Here is a 15,121-nt window from a genome sequence, read left to right as displayed (position 1 = left end):
CTACATTGTGCCGCAGTGACTGTTGGCCTTGACGGCACTGTTGGGTTTCGTGCTAGGCGTATTCTAGCAGGAAACCCAACAGTGTCATCGGGGTCTACAGTGACTGCTTTGAGTATTGTATTGCTACATTGTGCCGCAGTGACTGTTGTCCTTGACGCCACTGTTGGGTTTCGTGCTAGGTGTATTCTAGCAGGAAACCCAACAGTGTCATCGGGGTCTACAGTGACTGCTTGGAGTATTGTATTGCTACATTGTGCCGCAGTGACTGTTGTCCTTGACGGCACTGTTTTTTTTTTATCAACAGTGGACAAAGTCCGAACACGTTGGCGTTCGATCAAGGACCGCTTCAACAGTGATGTTCGTGCTGAGGGCCAGGTTCGCAGTGGATCTGCGTCAAGGACCAGAACTAGATACCGTCACTATCACGCGTTGCAGTTCCTAAGACCGGTCCTTGCCACGAGATCGTAAGTATTATAAATTTTGGGTTTTTATTTTTATTAATCTGTGTTTTTCTAATCCACAGCTGATGCTTCTTGTAAAGGCATGGTAGTAATGATTTTCCTTTCTTCAACAGCACCTGGAGCAGCACCCTGCAACCTGGCCCTGGAGCGGTCCTTCCTCGGACGTCCTCTGACCCGTCCCAGCCATCCGACAGCCAGGAAGCACCTTGCAGGTCAACCACACACACAGCTGGTGACCAGGAAGCTGGGCCATCAGGTGTTCCCCTGTCCCAGGTCTCTGCCACTGGTTATGCGGGCACTACCCGCCAGAGGCAGAGGGCCTTGGACAGGAATGTCTTGCCCGAGTTTATGCATTTGAGCGAGACATTTAATTCCAGCCTCAAGTCACTGTCCGACAGAGTTGAAAGCGGTTTTGCACTCATGGAACGTGGTTTTAACCACTTTGAACACCGCTTCAATTCTGTAGAACAGCGCCTTGACCGTCTGGAGGCCGACCTCAACAGACCAGCACACCATTTTTTTAGTAAGATTGAAAAGGGCATGGCGGAACACCTTAGTCCTGATCAACAGCTGAATGTGCTGCAGGCCTGCAACAATGCTTTCTTGCAGGCTATGCAGCATAATCGGTACGGTCAGCAGTCAGTGGTGTCCTTTCCACCTGTGCCACCATTGACTCGCTTCACCTCACTACCGACTTGTGCTGCATACCACTGCACGGACACCTCTATTCAAAGCCAGGACACCCACCGTTACACCACCACAAGTCTGAGTGCAGCTGGTCACTTCACCGACACCACCATGGCAAGCGCTGCTCCTGTCTGGAGCACCACCGCCACTCCCATGCATGCGTGGAGCTCAGCCACCACTAGGCAAACATGGAACAGCCCTGCCGCTACAACAACATGTAGTAGCCCTGCCACCACCACTCTGCAAACCTGGACCATCACTGCCGCCACCAGTCCTCCTGCAAGGACGAGCACTGACAACGAAGAGCAGCAGCCACCTCAGCAGCAGCCACCTCAGCAGCAGCAGCAACCACCTCAGCAGCAGCAGCCACCTCAGCAGCAGCCGCCACCTCAGCAGCAGCAGCCGCCACCTCAGCAGCAGCAGCAGCCACACCAGCAGACGGGGGACCTACACTCAATATTTGCCCCTAGTTCAAGGCGAAATCTATCAAGGCGGGCATTGGGCCAAAGTCGGTCCAGGCACACAAGCCTACGGCGACATGCCATTACAACTAATGTACCTGAACAGATTTCCTCTCCTCCAAGTGTTCCTAGTTTAATTCCCTTAACTGGACTACCTTCCCCCACAAGTTTTGTTGCCCCTTCCCCTCAAACACCGTCTTCAACAGCAAGTGTTGCATATTCCCTGCACACCCCCAAATTGAAACCATCTGCCCCCAAACGCCGGAAAAAATAATTTTTTGGTTTATTTTTGTGATAAAAAATAAATTTACATTTGTGGTTCACCATTACTAAGTTTCATTAATGTTGTTTGCGCCGCTCACACACACTGATGGGTAAATACATGTTAAAAACCAACCCAAGGCCTAGTATAGTCATATTTGAAATAACACGGACTAGTATAGTCATACCAAGGCCTAGTGTAATAACTCGAGTTTTACCAACTTGGATCTGGTTTCATGAAAAACAAACTGTTGAAACTTGTCTTAAAAATAAGTTTCTTTCTAGTTTCACCAGTTTGTTTTTTGTGAAACAAGATGCTAGTTGTTAAAAATCGAGTTATTACAGTAGGCCTTGGTATGACTATACTAGGCCGTGGTATTTCACATATGACTATACTAGTAGGCCCAAGGCCTACTATACTCATATTTGAAATACCACGGCCTAGTATAGTCATTCCAAGGCCTAGTGTAATAACTCTAGTTTTACCAACTAGAATCTGGTTTCATGAAAAACAAACTGTTGAAACTTGTCTTAAAAATAAGTTTCTTTCTAGTTTCACCAGTTTGTTTTTTGTGAAACAAGATGCTAGTTGTTAAAAATCGAGTTATTACAGTAGGCCTTGGTATGACTATACTAGGCCGTGGTATTTCACATATTACTATACTACTAGCCCCAAGGCCTACTATACTCATATTTGAAATACCACGGCCTAGTGTAGTCATTACAAGGCCTAGTGTAATAACTCTATTTTTACCAACTAGAATCTGGTTTCATGAAAAGCAAACTGTTGGTTTCAAGTTTCACCCGTTTGTTTTTCGTGAAACAAGATCCTAGTTGGCAAAAATTGAGTATGCCTTGTTATGACTATACTAGGCCGTGGTATTTCACATATGACTATACTAGTAGGCCCAAGGCCTACTATACTCATATTTGAAATACCACGGCCTAGTATAGTCATTCCAAGGCCTAGTGTAATAACTTGTAAGTTGGAATGGAGCAGATTACATTCATCCACTCAATGCTGACTTGTATTCCCCATGGACTTTCATTGGGGTTGGGTTTTGAGGGTTGTGTTTTGAGAAAATCACATACTTTGTTTTCAACTAGTTGCACAATTTTCTCTTGAAAAAAAATGGTTTCCTGATTCATGGCCTGCAGCTTTGCTCGTTCCAATATATTTCACGCAGACTAGCAATGCTGCATTTTAACTCATATGTGTATTTACCTGCCCAGGTGTGTGAACATCAAAAAATTCAGTTATACATGGGAAGTTTTTTATTAAATTGGAGTTTAAAAAATATAGTGCACTCAGTAATGGTATCAAATAAGGTTTTTTATTACCATAAACAAACAAAAACATTACACCATTTCATCTTGCCAGTGCACCCGTCCTACATCAGAAATAAAGTAGGCCGCAAATTTGTCCCTCATTTGGCCAACTTCAACGGATGACCTGAGAGTGTGCTGAGTGAATTCAGGCAATGGGTTAGGAGCATCATCGTCCAGTTCAAAGGTCGGGTGCTCTTTAGCCATCACAAAGTTATGTAGAACCACACAGGCCTTCACCACCTCATCGACTGTTTCAAGTTTAAGATTAATGGCCGTGCCCAGAATTCGCCATCTGGAAACAAGAATCCCAAAAGCACACTCGACAGTTCTTCTGGCCCTGGTCAGCCTGTAATTAAATATTTTTTTGGTGTGGTCCAAGTCCCGGCTGGAGTAGGGTTTCAGTAAGTTTCCGCACATTTGAAAAGCCTCATCGCCAACCATTACAAAGGGCAGTGGCGGAGCTTCGGTGTGAGGAAGAGGCCGTGGCATAGGGAAATTAAATTGGCTGCCATACAACCTCCGGCCCATGTCTGAGTTTTTAAAAGCCTGTGAGTCATTACCACGGCCAAATGCTCCAATGTCCACTGCTACAAACATACATCCGGCATCCGCAATCGCAATGAGTACTATTGAAAAGTACTTTTTGTAATTATAGTACTCAGATCCCGTTCTTTGGGGTTTGATGATCCGTATGTGTTTACCATCAACAGCTCCCAAACAGTTGGGAAAATTGCATACTGTCCAGAATTTGTCAGCAATTTCCATCCACTTTTCAGCGGTGGGCAGGGGCATAAATTCTGGGCAAAGAACATTCCAGAGAGCCCGGCAGGTGTCAGCAACAATTCCAGACAAGGTAGAGATTCCAATACGGTACTGGAAGTGTAGTGAAGATAGGGTTTCTCCAGTCGCCAGGAATCTGTGAACAGACAAAGAAGTAAAATTAATATTTATGTATATTATTTTAAAAAACTATAAAATAAAATATTAGTACATTCACGAAAACTAATTACCCAAGGTTTTGAATACTAAATTTAAAAAAAAAACATCAGACCGCACCCCTTGGTTTTTAAAACATACCGTAATGTCACCAGTAGCCGTTCCTCAGGAGGAATCGCACGACGGAGCTGTGTGTCCTGTCTCCGGATGGATTGGACACGAGAAAGCAAATCCATGAAACTTTCATGGGACATCCTGATATAATCTGTAAATTTCTCCGGGTTTGCCTGTAGCTCGCTGTAGAGGGTGTGGTATGCCCCACGGCTCTCCCGGAGTTCAACAATCGGATGTATCCACATACGCCGCCGTCTTCGCTGCCTCTCTCTCTTCCTTTGTTCATGGCAAGCAACTGCATACGCCTGAGCCATCGCGATGTCCAAATCCAAGTTGAAGTGAAAACTCTTCCAGCGCAGATCCATGGTCACGAGAAGAATCAAGCAAATGTGAAGAATACTGTAGACAGGGTCTACATATTAACATACCACACCCACAATGAAGTCCCATTGGTCTTGTGTGTTGTTGAATGGTTGTTTTTTCATTTTTGTGGGGTTTTTCCAAAATCTGTAAAAAAACGCAAACGCACAAAAAACGCATACAAACGCGCAAAAACGCTGCGTTTTTTTCCTGCATGCGCATAAAAATGCTTGAAAAAAACGCAGCGTTTGTATGCATTTGTATGCGTTTTTTTAATGCGTTTTTTTTGCGGGAAAAACGCGCTGCAAAAAAAAGCAAGTGTGAAACTAGCTTTACCTCTTCATAAAAACTGATTAGGCCTGTTTCACACTTGCTTTTTTTTGCAGCGCGTTTTTCCCGCAAAAAAACGCATTGAAAAACGCATACAAAAGCATACAACTGCTGCGTTTTTTTCAAGCATTTTTATGAGCATGCATGAAAAAAACGCAGCGTTTTTAAGCGTTTGTATGCGTTTTTAGTGCGTTTTTACCGCGTTTGCGTTTTTTTCCAACATTAGGTGGCCACTCACACTAACCCAAACCATGACTTTACTAACCCTGACCCTGACCCTGACCCTAACCCTGACCCTAACCCTGACCCTAACCCTGACCCTAACCCTAACCCTGACCCTAACCCTAACCCTAACCCTTAACCAAACCATACTTAACCCTAACCCTGACCCTAACCCTTAACCAAACCATACTTAACCTTAACCCTGACCCTAACCCTAACCCTGACCCTAACCCTTAACCAAACCATACTTAACCCTAACCCTGACCCTAACCCTGACCCTAACCCTAACCCTGACCCTAACCCTTAACCAAACCATACTTAACCCTAACCCTGACCCTAACCCTAACCCTGACCCTAACCCTAACCCTAAACCCCCTTAACTAACCCTAACTTTACCCAAACCCCTAAATTCCATTGTCTAAACTAATGGTAAAAAAAAAAACGCATGTGCAAAAAAACGCATACATAAGCATGCCAATGCACACATATGCTCACCATAGACTTATAATGGGTGTCTTGCTGTAAAAAAACGCATAGCTTTACCTCTTCATAAAAACTGATTAGGCCTGTTTCACACTTGCTTTTTTTTGCAGCGCGTTTTTCCCGCAAAAAAACGCATTGAAAAACGCATACAAAAGCATACAACTGCTGCGTTTTTTTCAAGCATTTTTATGAGCATGCATGAAAAAAACGCAGCGTTTTTAAGCGTTTGTATGCGTTTTTAGTGCGTTTTTACCGCGTTTGCGTTTTTTTCCAACATTAGGTGGCCACTCACACTAACCCAAACCATGACTTTACTAACCCTAACCCTGACCCTGACCCTAACCCTGACCCTAACCCTGACCCTAACCCTAACCCTAACCCTAACCCTGACCCTAACCCTAACCCTGACCCTAACCCTAACCCTAACCCTTAACCAAACCATACTTAACCCTAACCCTGACCCTAACCCTTAACCAAACCATACTTAACCTTAACCCTAACCCTGACCCTAACCCTAACCCTGACCCTAACCCTTAACCAAACCATACTTAACCCTAACCCTGACCCTAACCCTGACCCTAACCCTGACCCTAACCCTTAACCAAACCATACTTAACCCTAACCCTGACCCTAACCCTGACCCTAACCCTAACCCTAAACCCCCTTAACTAACCCTAACTTTACCCAAACCCCTAAATTCCATTGTCTAAACTAATGGTAAAAAAAAAAACGCATGTGCAAAAAAACGCATACATAAGCATGCCAATGCGCACATATGCTCACCATAGACTTATAATGGGTGTCTTGCTGTAAAAAAATGCATTGCGCGCGCATGCGTTTTTTTGAGGCAAATCGGACGCACAAAAAATGCAACAAGTTGCATTTTGTGCGCCCGAGCGCATACCGCAAAAAAACGCATGCGCGGTAAAATGCGTACAAACGCATGTGTATGCGCACATAAGCGCATCCCATGCAAAGTATAGGAAAAAAAAACGCATGCGCTATTTAGCGTTAAATTACCGCGAAAAAAAACGCAAATGTGAAACCAGCCTTAGATTGGTTTGACAGGAGCGATTCCTCATAAACCCATGCTGATATGGCGTTACACAGTTATTCTCACTGAGATAATCCAGAATAACATCCCTCAGAAACCCTTCACATATTTTACCAACAATAGAGGTTAGACTTACTGGCCTATAATTTCCAGGTTCACTTTTAGAGCCCTTTTTGAATATTGGTACCACATTTGCTATGTGCCAGTCCAGTGGAACAGACCCAGTCGCTATAGAGTCTCTAAATAAAAGAAATAATAGCTTGTCTATTACATTACTTAGTTCTCTTAGCACTCGTGGGTGTATGCCATCCGGACCCAGAGATTTATCTATTTTAATCTTATTTAGCCGGCTTCACACCTCTTCTTGGGTTAGATTGGTGACCATTAATAAAGGGATTTCTTTGTCTCTCGGCATTTCACCTAGCATTTCAGTTCTCTCTTCAATGGAGGTCTTCAAACAGAGGCTGGACAGATATCTGTCTGAGATGGTTTAGTGAATCCTGCATTGAGCAGGGGGTTGGACCAGATGGCCCAGGAGGTCCCTTCCAACTCTACCATTCTATGATTCCATGATTCTTACATGCTTAGGCCTCACTAAGGCCAATTGTATATCAGTCACTAGAGGCAAAACAGGAATGGATATGAGTCTTCCCCGATGGGCGCCCATGTCACTTTTACTGATTCAGAGAAATCACTGTCACTAAGATTATCTGGAGCTTGTCACTCTTGTCATGTATCTGCCGTATCCTGTGCCTCGCTCTATGCCCCCCTGACCTTGACAGTAAAGAAATGTCCAAATGCTCAAGTGGCTTTAAAATATTTTCCAGCGAGAATATGTCAAACACGAGACGTAATGGTGGAGAACATGACGAATGTATGATAAGTTCAGAAAAAGAAAAAAAAAATGATAGGGGTAAACCATCAAAATTTGTAAATGGAAGTTGACCTCGTTGGAGACCCATGACCCTGGACCTCCATTAATTGGATTCAATTTTGCGATCACTCTTGGAGCACCGCTGAAATCACTCCCAGCACCACAGACCTCCACCGAGGTTATCTTCTGATTCGTAGGTGATAGCTTTAGGTTGCAAACAATGGATTGTGTAAAATCTTCGTTGGTCATTTGACTTTGACAGGCAGTAAAACAGTAACGAGTCAGTAGATTTGTGCAGAATACTTTAGAGACTGTCTGCATCTGGGGATCTAATTGACCTAATAAATAATGACATCTCACACTTCTATCCTAATTCATCAACTCTCTGAATCCTAATTCTTACTGGCACATTACACTTCTCGCTTAATCATTGGGGTTCCTGGTACCTCCCAAAGCGTTCTAGACCTCCAATATCTGGGTGCTCCCTAAACCCTGTAGCTGTTACAGTCAGGGCCATATTTGACATCTAAGATGCCCTAGGCACTAAGTGGTAACATACTCGTAAGTAAGACTAAAAGTACCCATACCCTTTAATTAATACTTAAGGCCCTCATACACATTAGACTAATCATTGAAGTACGGGCTCACCTATGCAGGTTTGCTCTACAATTATCACCTATCGCATATCTCCAAAGGTACGTGTGGCAAAGTCACTGATAAAGTGCTGGTGAAGAGATATGTATCACTGCGGTTGTTAGCTTCAGTGATATGAACCTAGGAAAAAGCTCCAATACACTAAGTGCTGAGAGGGGTTAATCGTCCATGTTTAGGGCTAGGTTGAGTGAACAGCAGTAGAGTGGATGGAGTCCAGAGGATAAATACAGAGCCTTCTGGCTCATTCGGTGAGGGGCGCCTGGAGGTGCAAGCTCCAGAGCTGTGTTTTCATGATACGGAAAGCTGAACTATTATTCTTTGCTCCTGAGCGGGTGGATCCCTGCAGCAACACTGACTGGGCCATACGTTATATTTTTTGTTTTCCTGTTAGGCCAGGGAGGCCAGGTTTGTTTTGCTAATGCTGCACTGGTTTATGCGGTACCTTTAATAAACCAGTGAAAGATTTAAAGAGACAGAGTTCCTGTGTCTACCTCTATGTGCAGCCAAGTGAGCCGATCTACCACACATGGTCAACTCGACAGCTCCCCCTAGTGTAAATTCCAAAGTAAAAAGTGATCACTGTGGCCTCATGAAAATGCGCACATTCTCTATTCCAATACCTATGGTGTGATTAAGCATTTTTCAGAACTACATATTAGCACTTTAAACTCCTTTCATTTTAACTCAGACCGATATCTGCTTAAAACACAAACTTTCACGTTGCTTCTGTTGATATAAGATATTTTAGCATGGAGTTGGAATAACGGAATGTGTACAATTTAAAGAAGCCACAGTTGTCACGCTTTACTTTGGAAATTTGACCAATGTTGGCCAAAACTACTAATATTGATGGGTACTTCAACCAACAGTCTAATGTGTACAAGCGTTCCTGATTCCCAGGAGAGATAAGGATCCCTCATGTCCAGTTTGAAACTACTGATACGTTTGTTCTCTAGAGGTAAGCCTCTACCAGAGATGTTTGACAGCAGCTCACTCATAGAGAGTACAGAAGAGCTAGCGCTTCTGTGTATGGGAGAATTGGGCAAGATGTCTGTGGGCCGAACAATTTGCCAGACCAACATTCAGACAACAGGTAAAGTGTTTGAGTGCTTAAGATAACCACTTGTTCAGCTGACATTTAAGGTCTTGGTCAAACTGCAATATTTTCCTTCTTATGTTGTCCATGTCTGCAAAGGACCGTACACTGACCCTATAATAATCTATTGTCAAGTTTACCGAATCAAGGATTAGAACATCTACATTAATAAAGAATCAGAACCACCATCATTACAGGAATACAGCACCAGAACCATCATTAGTACAAGAATACAGTACTGGAACCATCATGAGTACTTGAGTACAGCACCGGAATCATTGTCAGTACATTAATACAAACCCAGAACCACTCGCAGGCAGTGTGAGCCTCGCTGGCATCGGGCAGGTTGTGTGAGCTTCACTGGCAATGGGCATAGGCTGACAGTATGAGCCTCGCTGGCATCGTGCAGGCAGTTTGAGCCTCCCTGGCACCGGACCCGGATGGGCAGTGTGAGACTTGCTGGCAACCAGGCAGGCAGTGTGAACCCTGTTGGCACCAGGTGGACAGTGTGAACCTCACTGACACTGGGTGGGAAGTGTGAACCTCACTGGCACCAAAAAGAATGTGAGCCTCGCTGACATGGGACAGGTAGTGTGAGCATCACTGGCACCGGGTGGGCAATGTGAGCATCGCTGACCCTGGGAAGATAGTGTGAGCCTCGCTGGTACAGGCCTGGGCAGTGTGAGCCTCGCAGGCACGGTGTGGGCAGTGTGAGCTTGGCTGGCACAGGTCGGTCAGTGTGAGCCTCACTGGCATCGGGCGGCCAATGTAAGCATCGCTGACACCAGGCACATAGTGTGAGCCTCTCTGGCACTGTGCGGGCAGAGTGAGCTTTGCTGGCACAGGTCGTTCAGTGTGAGCCTCGCTGGCATCGGGCGGCCAGTGTGAAAATTGCTGGCACTGGGTGATCAATGTAAGCATCGCTGGCACCAGGCAGATAGTGTGAGCCTTGCTGGCACAGGGCGGGCAGTCTGAGCCTCACAGGCACAGGGCGGGCAGTGTGAGTCTCGCAGGCACAAGGCGGGAAATGTGAGCTTCACTGACACTGGGTGGGCAGTGTGAGTCTCGCTGGCATTGGGCGGGCAGTGTATCACTGGCACCAGGTGGGCAATGTGAGCACCACTGACACCGGGTAGATAGTGTGATCAGAGTGGGCAGTGTGAACCTCGCAGGCAATGTGAGTTTCACTGACAAAGGGTGGGCAGTGTGAGCTTCGCTGGCATTGGATGGGCACTGTGAGCCTCGCTGGCACCAGGCAGGCATTGTAAGTTTCACTGAATATGGGTGGGCAGTGTGAGCCTCGTTGGCACCGTGCGAGCAGTGTGAGCTTCGTTGGCACTGTCTGGGCAGTGTGAGCCTCGCTGGCACCGGGTGGGTAGTGTGAGTCTCATTGGCACTGAGCGGGTAGTGTGAGCCTCGTTGGCACTGTACGGGTAGTGTGAGCCTCGCTGGCACTGGGTAGGCAGTGTGAGCCTCACAGGCACCGGGTGGTCAGTGTGAGCCTCGTTGGCACTGTGTGGGCAGTGTGAGCCTCGTTGGCACCGGGTGGGTAGTGTGAGCCTCGCTGGCACTGTGCAGGCAGTGTGAGCCTCGCTGGCACCGTGCAGGCAGTGTGAGCCTCGGTGGCCCCGGGAGGGCAGTGTGAGCCTCGCTGGCACCGGGCGGGCAGTGTGAGCCTCGCTGGCACCGGGCGGGCAGTGTGAGCCTCGCTGGCACCGGGCGGGCAGTGTGAGCCTCGCTGGCACCGGGCGGGCAGTGTGAGGCTCGGTGGCACCGGGCGGGCAGTGTGAGGCTCGGTGGCACCGGGCGGGCAGTGTGAGCCTCGCTGGCACCTACGGGCAGTGTGAGCCTCGGTGGCACCGGGCAGGCAGTGTGAGCCTCGCTGGCACCGGGTGGATAGTGTGAGCCTCGCTGGCATTAGGTGAGCAATGTGAGCCTTGCTGACACTGGGCAGAGTGTGACATAAGACGCGTTAATTCCTGGCACTCGGCTCCTTCCTTGGAATATGACACTTGATTCGTCTGAGTCTCTTTCCGCTTTTCAATAATGAATTTGGAAACTGAATCTTATGAATGAGTAATGGCCGCTTCTTTCACCCGCATTTCCCTATACACTGATCACCTCGTACAGGGTCACTGGCTGGTAGCAGTACCCTGAGGGTCAGCACAGGGCAGGATCAGCGTACAGGACCATCTGTAGTCAGTCATATAGTCCTTACACAGTCCAGATCTTCTATTGTTCCTGGAAATCTATGCTAATACGCACACCCCTCATAGTCTAGAGTATAACTCAATACCAGCTAATTTGGTCATCACTGCCAAAATCCCTGGTAGTCTAGAGTTGAAAAGCAATAACTGTTCGCAACCCTGGTGGGCTAGTGAAGTAAAAGGATTGTGAACATATCTGTTGGTCTAATGTTAATATCTTAGGACAGTGACCGATTAAGGACAGCAGAAGTCCTGCTGGTCTAGGGCAGTAGTTAGTAAATTAAATTGTCCCTGGTTGTCTAATGTGATTAAGGGGTTAATCACAACATCCCATCTAGGTTGGTCTGGGTCAGGTACTGAGCTAAGCATCCCTGGTGGTCTAGTATGGTCTAAGTCAGGTATTGAGCTCAACATCCCTGGTGGTCCAGTATGATCTAGGTCAGGTATTGAGCTAAGCATCCCTGGTGGTCCAATATTGTCTGGGTCAGATATTGAGCTAAGCATCCCTAGTCGTCCAGTATGGTCTGGGTCAAGAATTGAGCTAAAAATTCCTGGTGGTCCAATATTGTCTGGGTCAGATATTGAGCTAAGCATCCCTGGTCATCCAGTATGGTCTGGGTCAGGTATTGAGCTATGCATCCCTGGTGGTCCAGTATGGTCTGGGTCAAGTATTGAGCTAAGCATCCCTGGTGGTCCAATATTGTCTGAGTCAGATATTGAGCTAAGCATCCCTGGTCGTCCAGTATGGTCTAGGTCAGGTATTGAGCTAAGCATCCCTGGTGGTCCAGTATGGTCTAGGTCAGGTATTGAGCTAAGCATCCCTGGTGGTCCAATATTGTCTGGGTCAGATATTGAGCTAAGCATCCCTGGTGGTCCAATATTGTCTGGGTCAGATATTGAGCTAAGCATCCCTGGTCGTCCAGTATGGTCTGGGTCAAGTATTGAGCTAAGCATCCCTGGTGGTCCAATATTGTCTGGGTCAGATATTGAGCTAAGCATCCCTGGTCGTCCAGTATGGTCTGGGTCAAGTATTGAGCTAAGCATCCCTGGTGGTCCAATATTGTCTGAGTCAGGTATTGAGCTATGCATCCCTGGTCGTCCAGTATGGTCTAGGTCAGGTATTGAGCTAAGCATCCCTGGTGGTCCAGTATGGTCTAGGTCAGGTATTGAGCTAAGCATCCCTGGTGGTCCAATATTGTCTGGGTCAGATATTGAGCTAAGCATCCCTGGTGGTCCAATATTGTCTGGGTCAGATATTGAGCTAAGCATCCCTGGTCGTCCAGTATGGTCTGGGTCAAGTATTGAGCTAAGCATCCCTGGTGGTCCAATATTGTCTGGGTCAGATATTGAGCTAAGCATCCCTGGTCGTCCAGTATGGTCTAGGTCAGTTATTGAGCTAAGCATCCCTGGTGGTCCAGTTTGGTCTGGGTCAAGTATTGAGCTAAGCATCCCTGGTGGTCCAATATTGTCTGGGCCAGATATTGAGCTAAGCATCCCTGGTGGTCTAGTACGGACTGGGTCAGGTATTGGGCTAAGCATCCCTGGTGGTCCAGTATGGTCTAGGTCAGGTATTGAGCTAAGCATCCCTGGTGATCCAGTATGGTCTGGGACAAGTATTGAGCTAAGCATCCCTGGTGGTCCAATATTGTCTGGGTCAGATATTGAGCTATTGTGGGGAAAGTGACCTGACGGACGGACAGACTAGTCAGAGTGAAGAAGGAAAGGTTTGCACAGTGTAGGTAGGTGTCAGTTATTACAGTGGGGAAACAGCTAGGAAAGTGTAGTGGACGTGCAGTACCTTGGGTTGACCATTAGATGGCAGGGAGGAGTGTGAGCAAAGGACTTAACAACAGCTTAGGGCTTTAGAAACCGTTGGTCATGGGGGGTGTGGTGACAGTTTCAAGGAACCGGGTTAGCTATAAATACTGAGGGAGGGTTCCAGAAGGTTCCAGTCCCCAGGGGGAGCTCAAGCGACAGGAGGACTGCGACAATCTGTGCACTCTGAGGAAAACCAAACCAAGGGGACTGAGGAGAGGAAACGTCAGGGGGGTGGTCCTGACAGGAAAGGACCGCAGTAGAGACGAGGCTCTGGGTGGAGGACACCGTATGTGTAACGACGAAACTGGCCAGTAAAGTGCTGATGGTGTACGGGCCTAAGGCGGCCACAGTGACGGACCTGTCAGGATTGTCACAGTGTGAGAAGGGGCGGTACGTATAAATACGTCCCTAGTGTAACGTACGGTGTTTGAAGCGGCCCTGGACACGGAGGGCTGTGAGAGAGATATCGCGGTGTGCTGCGAGGGCCGTCAGTCGGACGGTGAACAATAAACTTGGACCTGTTGCACCCAGAATCTGCCTCATCGTGTCTCTGTTTATATCTCTGCGCGGTAAGAAGAGGGACCACCCCCTATCACCCCCCCAGCTCGACACCCCCACTCACCGACTCTACATTTGGCGTAGTCGGCAGGATCGCCGCCGCTAATACATCATCTTCTGCGGCAGGCCTGCCTTAAAGAATGGAAAAGGACTTGGACTGTGCTGCTTGGATTATTAATACCTGTGGATTACAAATTGGGAGCGCTGTGGTGACTCCGTGGTGCTGACCGAAGATCCGGGGCAGTATCAGGAGCTGCGCAAGATGGCGGCATTACTACAGCGCAGGGGAGAGTTCCAGGTGTTTGCAGTCGTGTTGAATGGACTGGGACCCCCTCCAACGTACCCCCGTGGACAGCAGTATGTGCCCGGAGGCCGACGCTCCCATGTAATGGACCCTGACAGGAGGGTGGAGAGGCCTGCCGACACCTCACCTCACAGAGGGAGTGGCACAGAAGAAAAACTTGGCTGCGGCTGTCTGATGCCATTCGAGTGCTGCCCAACGGACGGTATGAGACTCTGCAGGTGTCGGGGCATCGGCCGCCTAGAGTGGCAGTGGCGGCAGGGGATGGAGCTGTGCCAGAAGTCGCCCTCAGAGCCACGGGAGAGCAGTGAGATGCTGAGCTGGGGAGCGGAGCCTGAGCGGAGTCAGCGAGAACGGCCGCCACCAATACCAGCAGAGGACTTCTCAGCGGAGCCCCCGAGTTTGGGGGAAAGACCCGGGGGACAGTGGAGCGAGGGACGGTGGCTGCGGGTGAAGCCGCGTATTGATGTGATGGAGGCCGCAGCGCCAGGGAAGGTGAGAGTACCACCGGCACCACCAGTGCCTCCGCCAGCGGCCCTCATCATTCCGCCGCAGCACGCTGCCCCCTGCGCACCGGAAGGCCTTGGTACATCGGGCCCGGTAGTGTATGCAGAGTTGAGCGAGGCCCCTGCTCAAGTCCCTGAGGTACCCCGCCTGGAGCCGCCAGTGTGGAAGTCATCCAAAGAAGACGCTGCTGCGTTCCCCCTGCTGATAGCGGCTGCGTCGTTGGGACCGGCCATTACTTCGGCTCCATTGGAAGTAGTGGATGCGGCCTGTCCTGAGGCCGCGGTTATGCCGCTGCCGGAGTTGACTGCAGCCGACTTAGTGGGCCCTGTGATTCCAGCCTCCAAGGACCCGGTTGTCCCCATTTGCCACCTGGTCCCAGCGGCTGCTGAGCCGCAGAAATCATCGGCC

General features: G+C 48.2%; 1 protein-coding gene across 1 annotated transcript; it reads left to right on the top strand.

Annotated features, from left to right (window-relative positions):
* Window positions 1-210: 210 nt before the first annotated feature.
* On the top strand, window positions 211-1,883 carry LOC141054367 (uncharacterized). The gene is made up of 2 exons (XM_073551692.1): window positions 211-464; window positions 575-1,883. The coding sequence occupies exon 2, from the start codon at window positions 810-812 to the stop codon at window positions 1,881-1,883; it is 1,074 nt and encodes a 357-aa protein (XP_073407793.1). The 5' UTR covers window positions 211-464; window positions 575-809.
* The last annotated feature ends 13,238 nt before the right edge of the window (window positions 1,884-15,121 follow it).

Source organism: Dendrobates tinctorius, unplaced genomic scaffold (assembly GCF_039654945.1).
Source record: "Dendrobates tinctorius isolate UK_male_01 unplaced genomic scaffold, ASM3965494v1 ptg000178l, whole genome shotgun sequence".
Taxonomy (NCBI): Eukaryota; Metazoa; Chordata; class Amphibia; order Anura; family Dendrobatidae; genus Dendrobates; species Dendrobates tinctorius.
The sequence above is the reverse complement of the archived record's forward strand: the minus strand, read 5'-3'. Positions and strand labels throughout refer to the sequence as shown.

Bases quoted from the DNA above. Each gene is read 5' to 3' on its own strand.
- LOC141054367 (XM_073551692.1), top strand. From the start codon at position 810: ATGCATTTGAGCGAGACATTTAATTCCAGCCTCAAGTCACTGTCCGAC.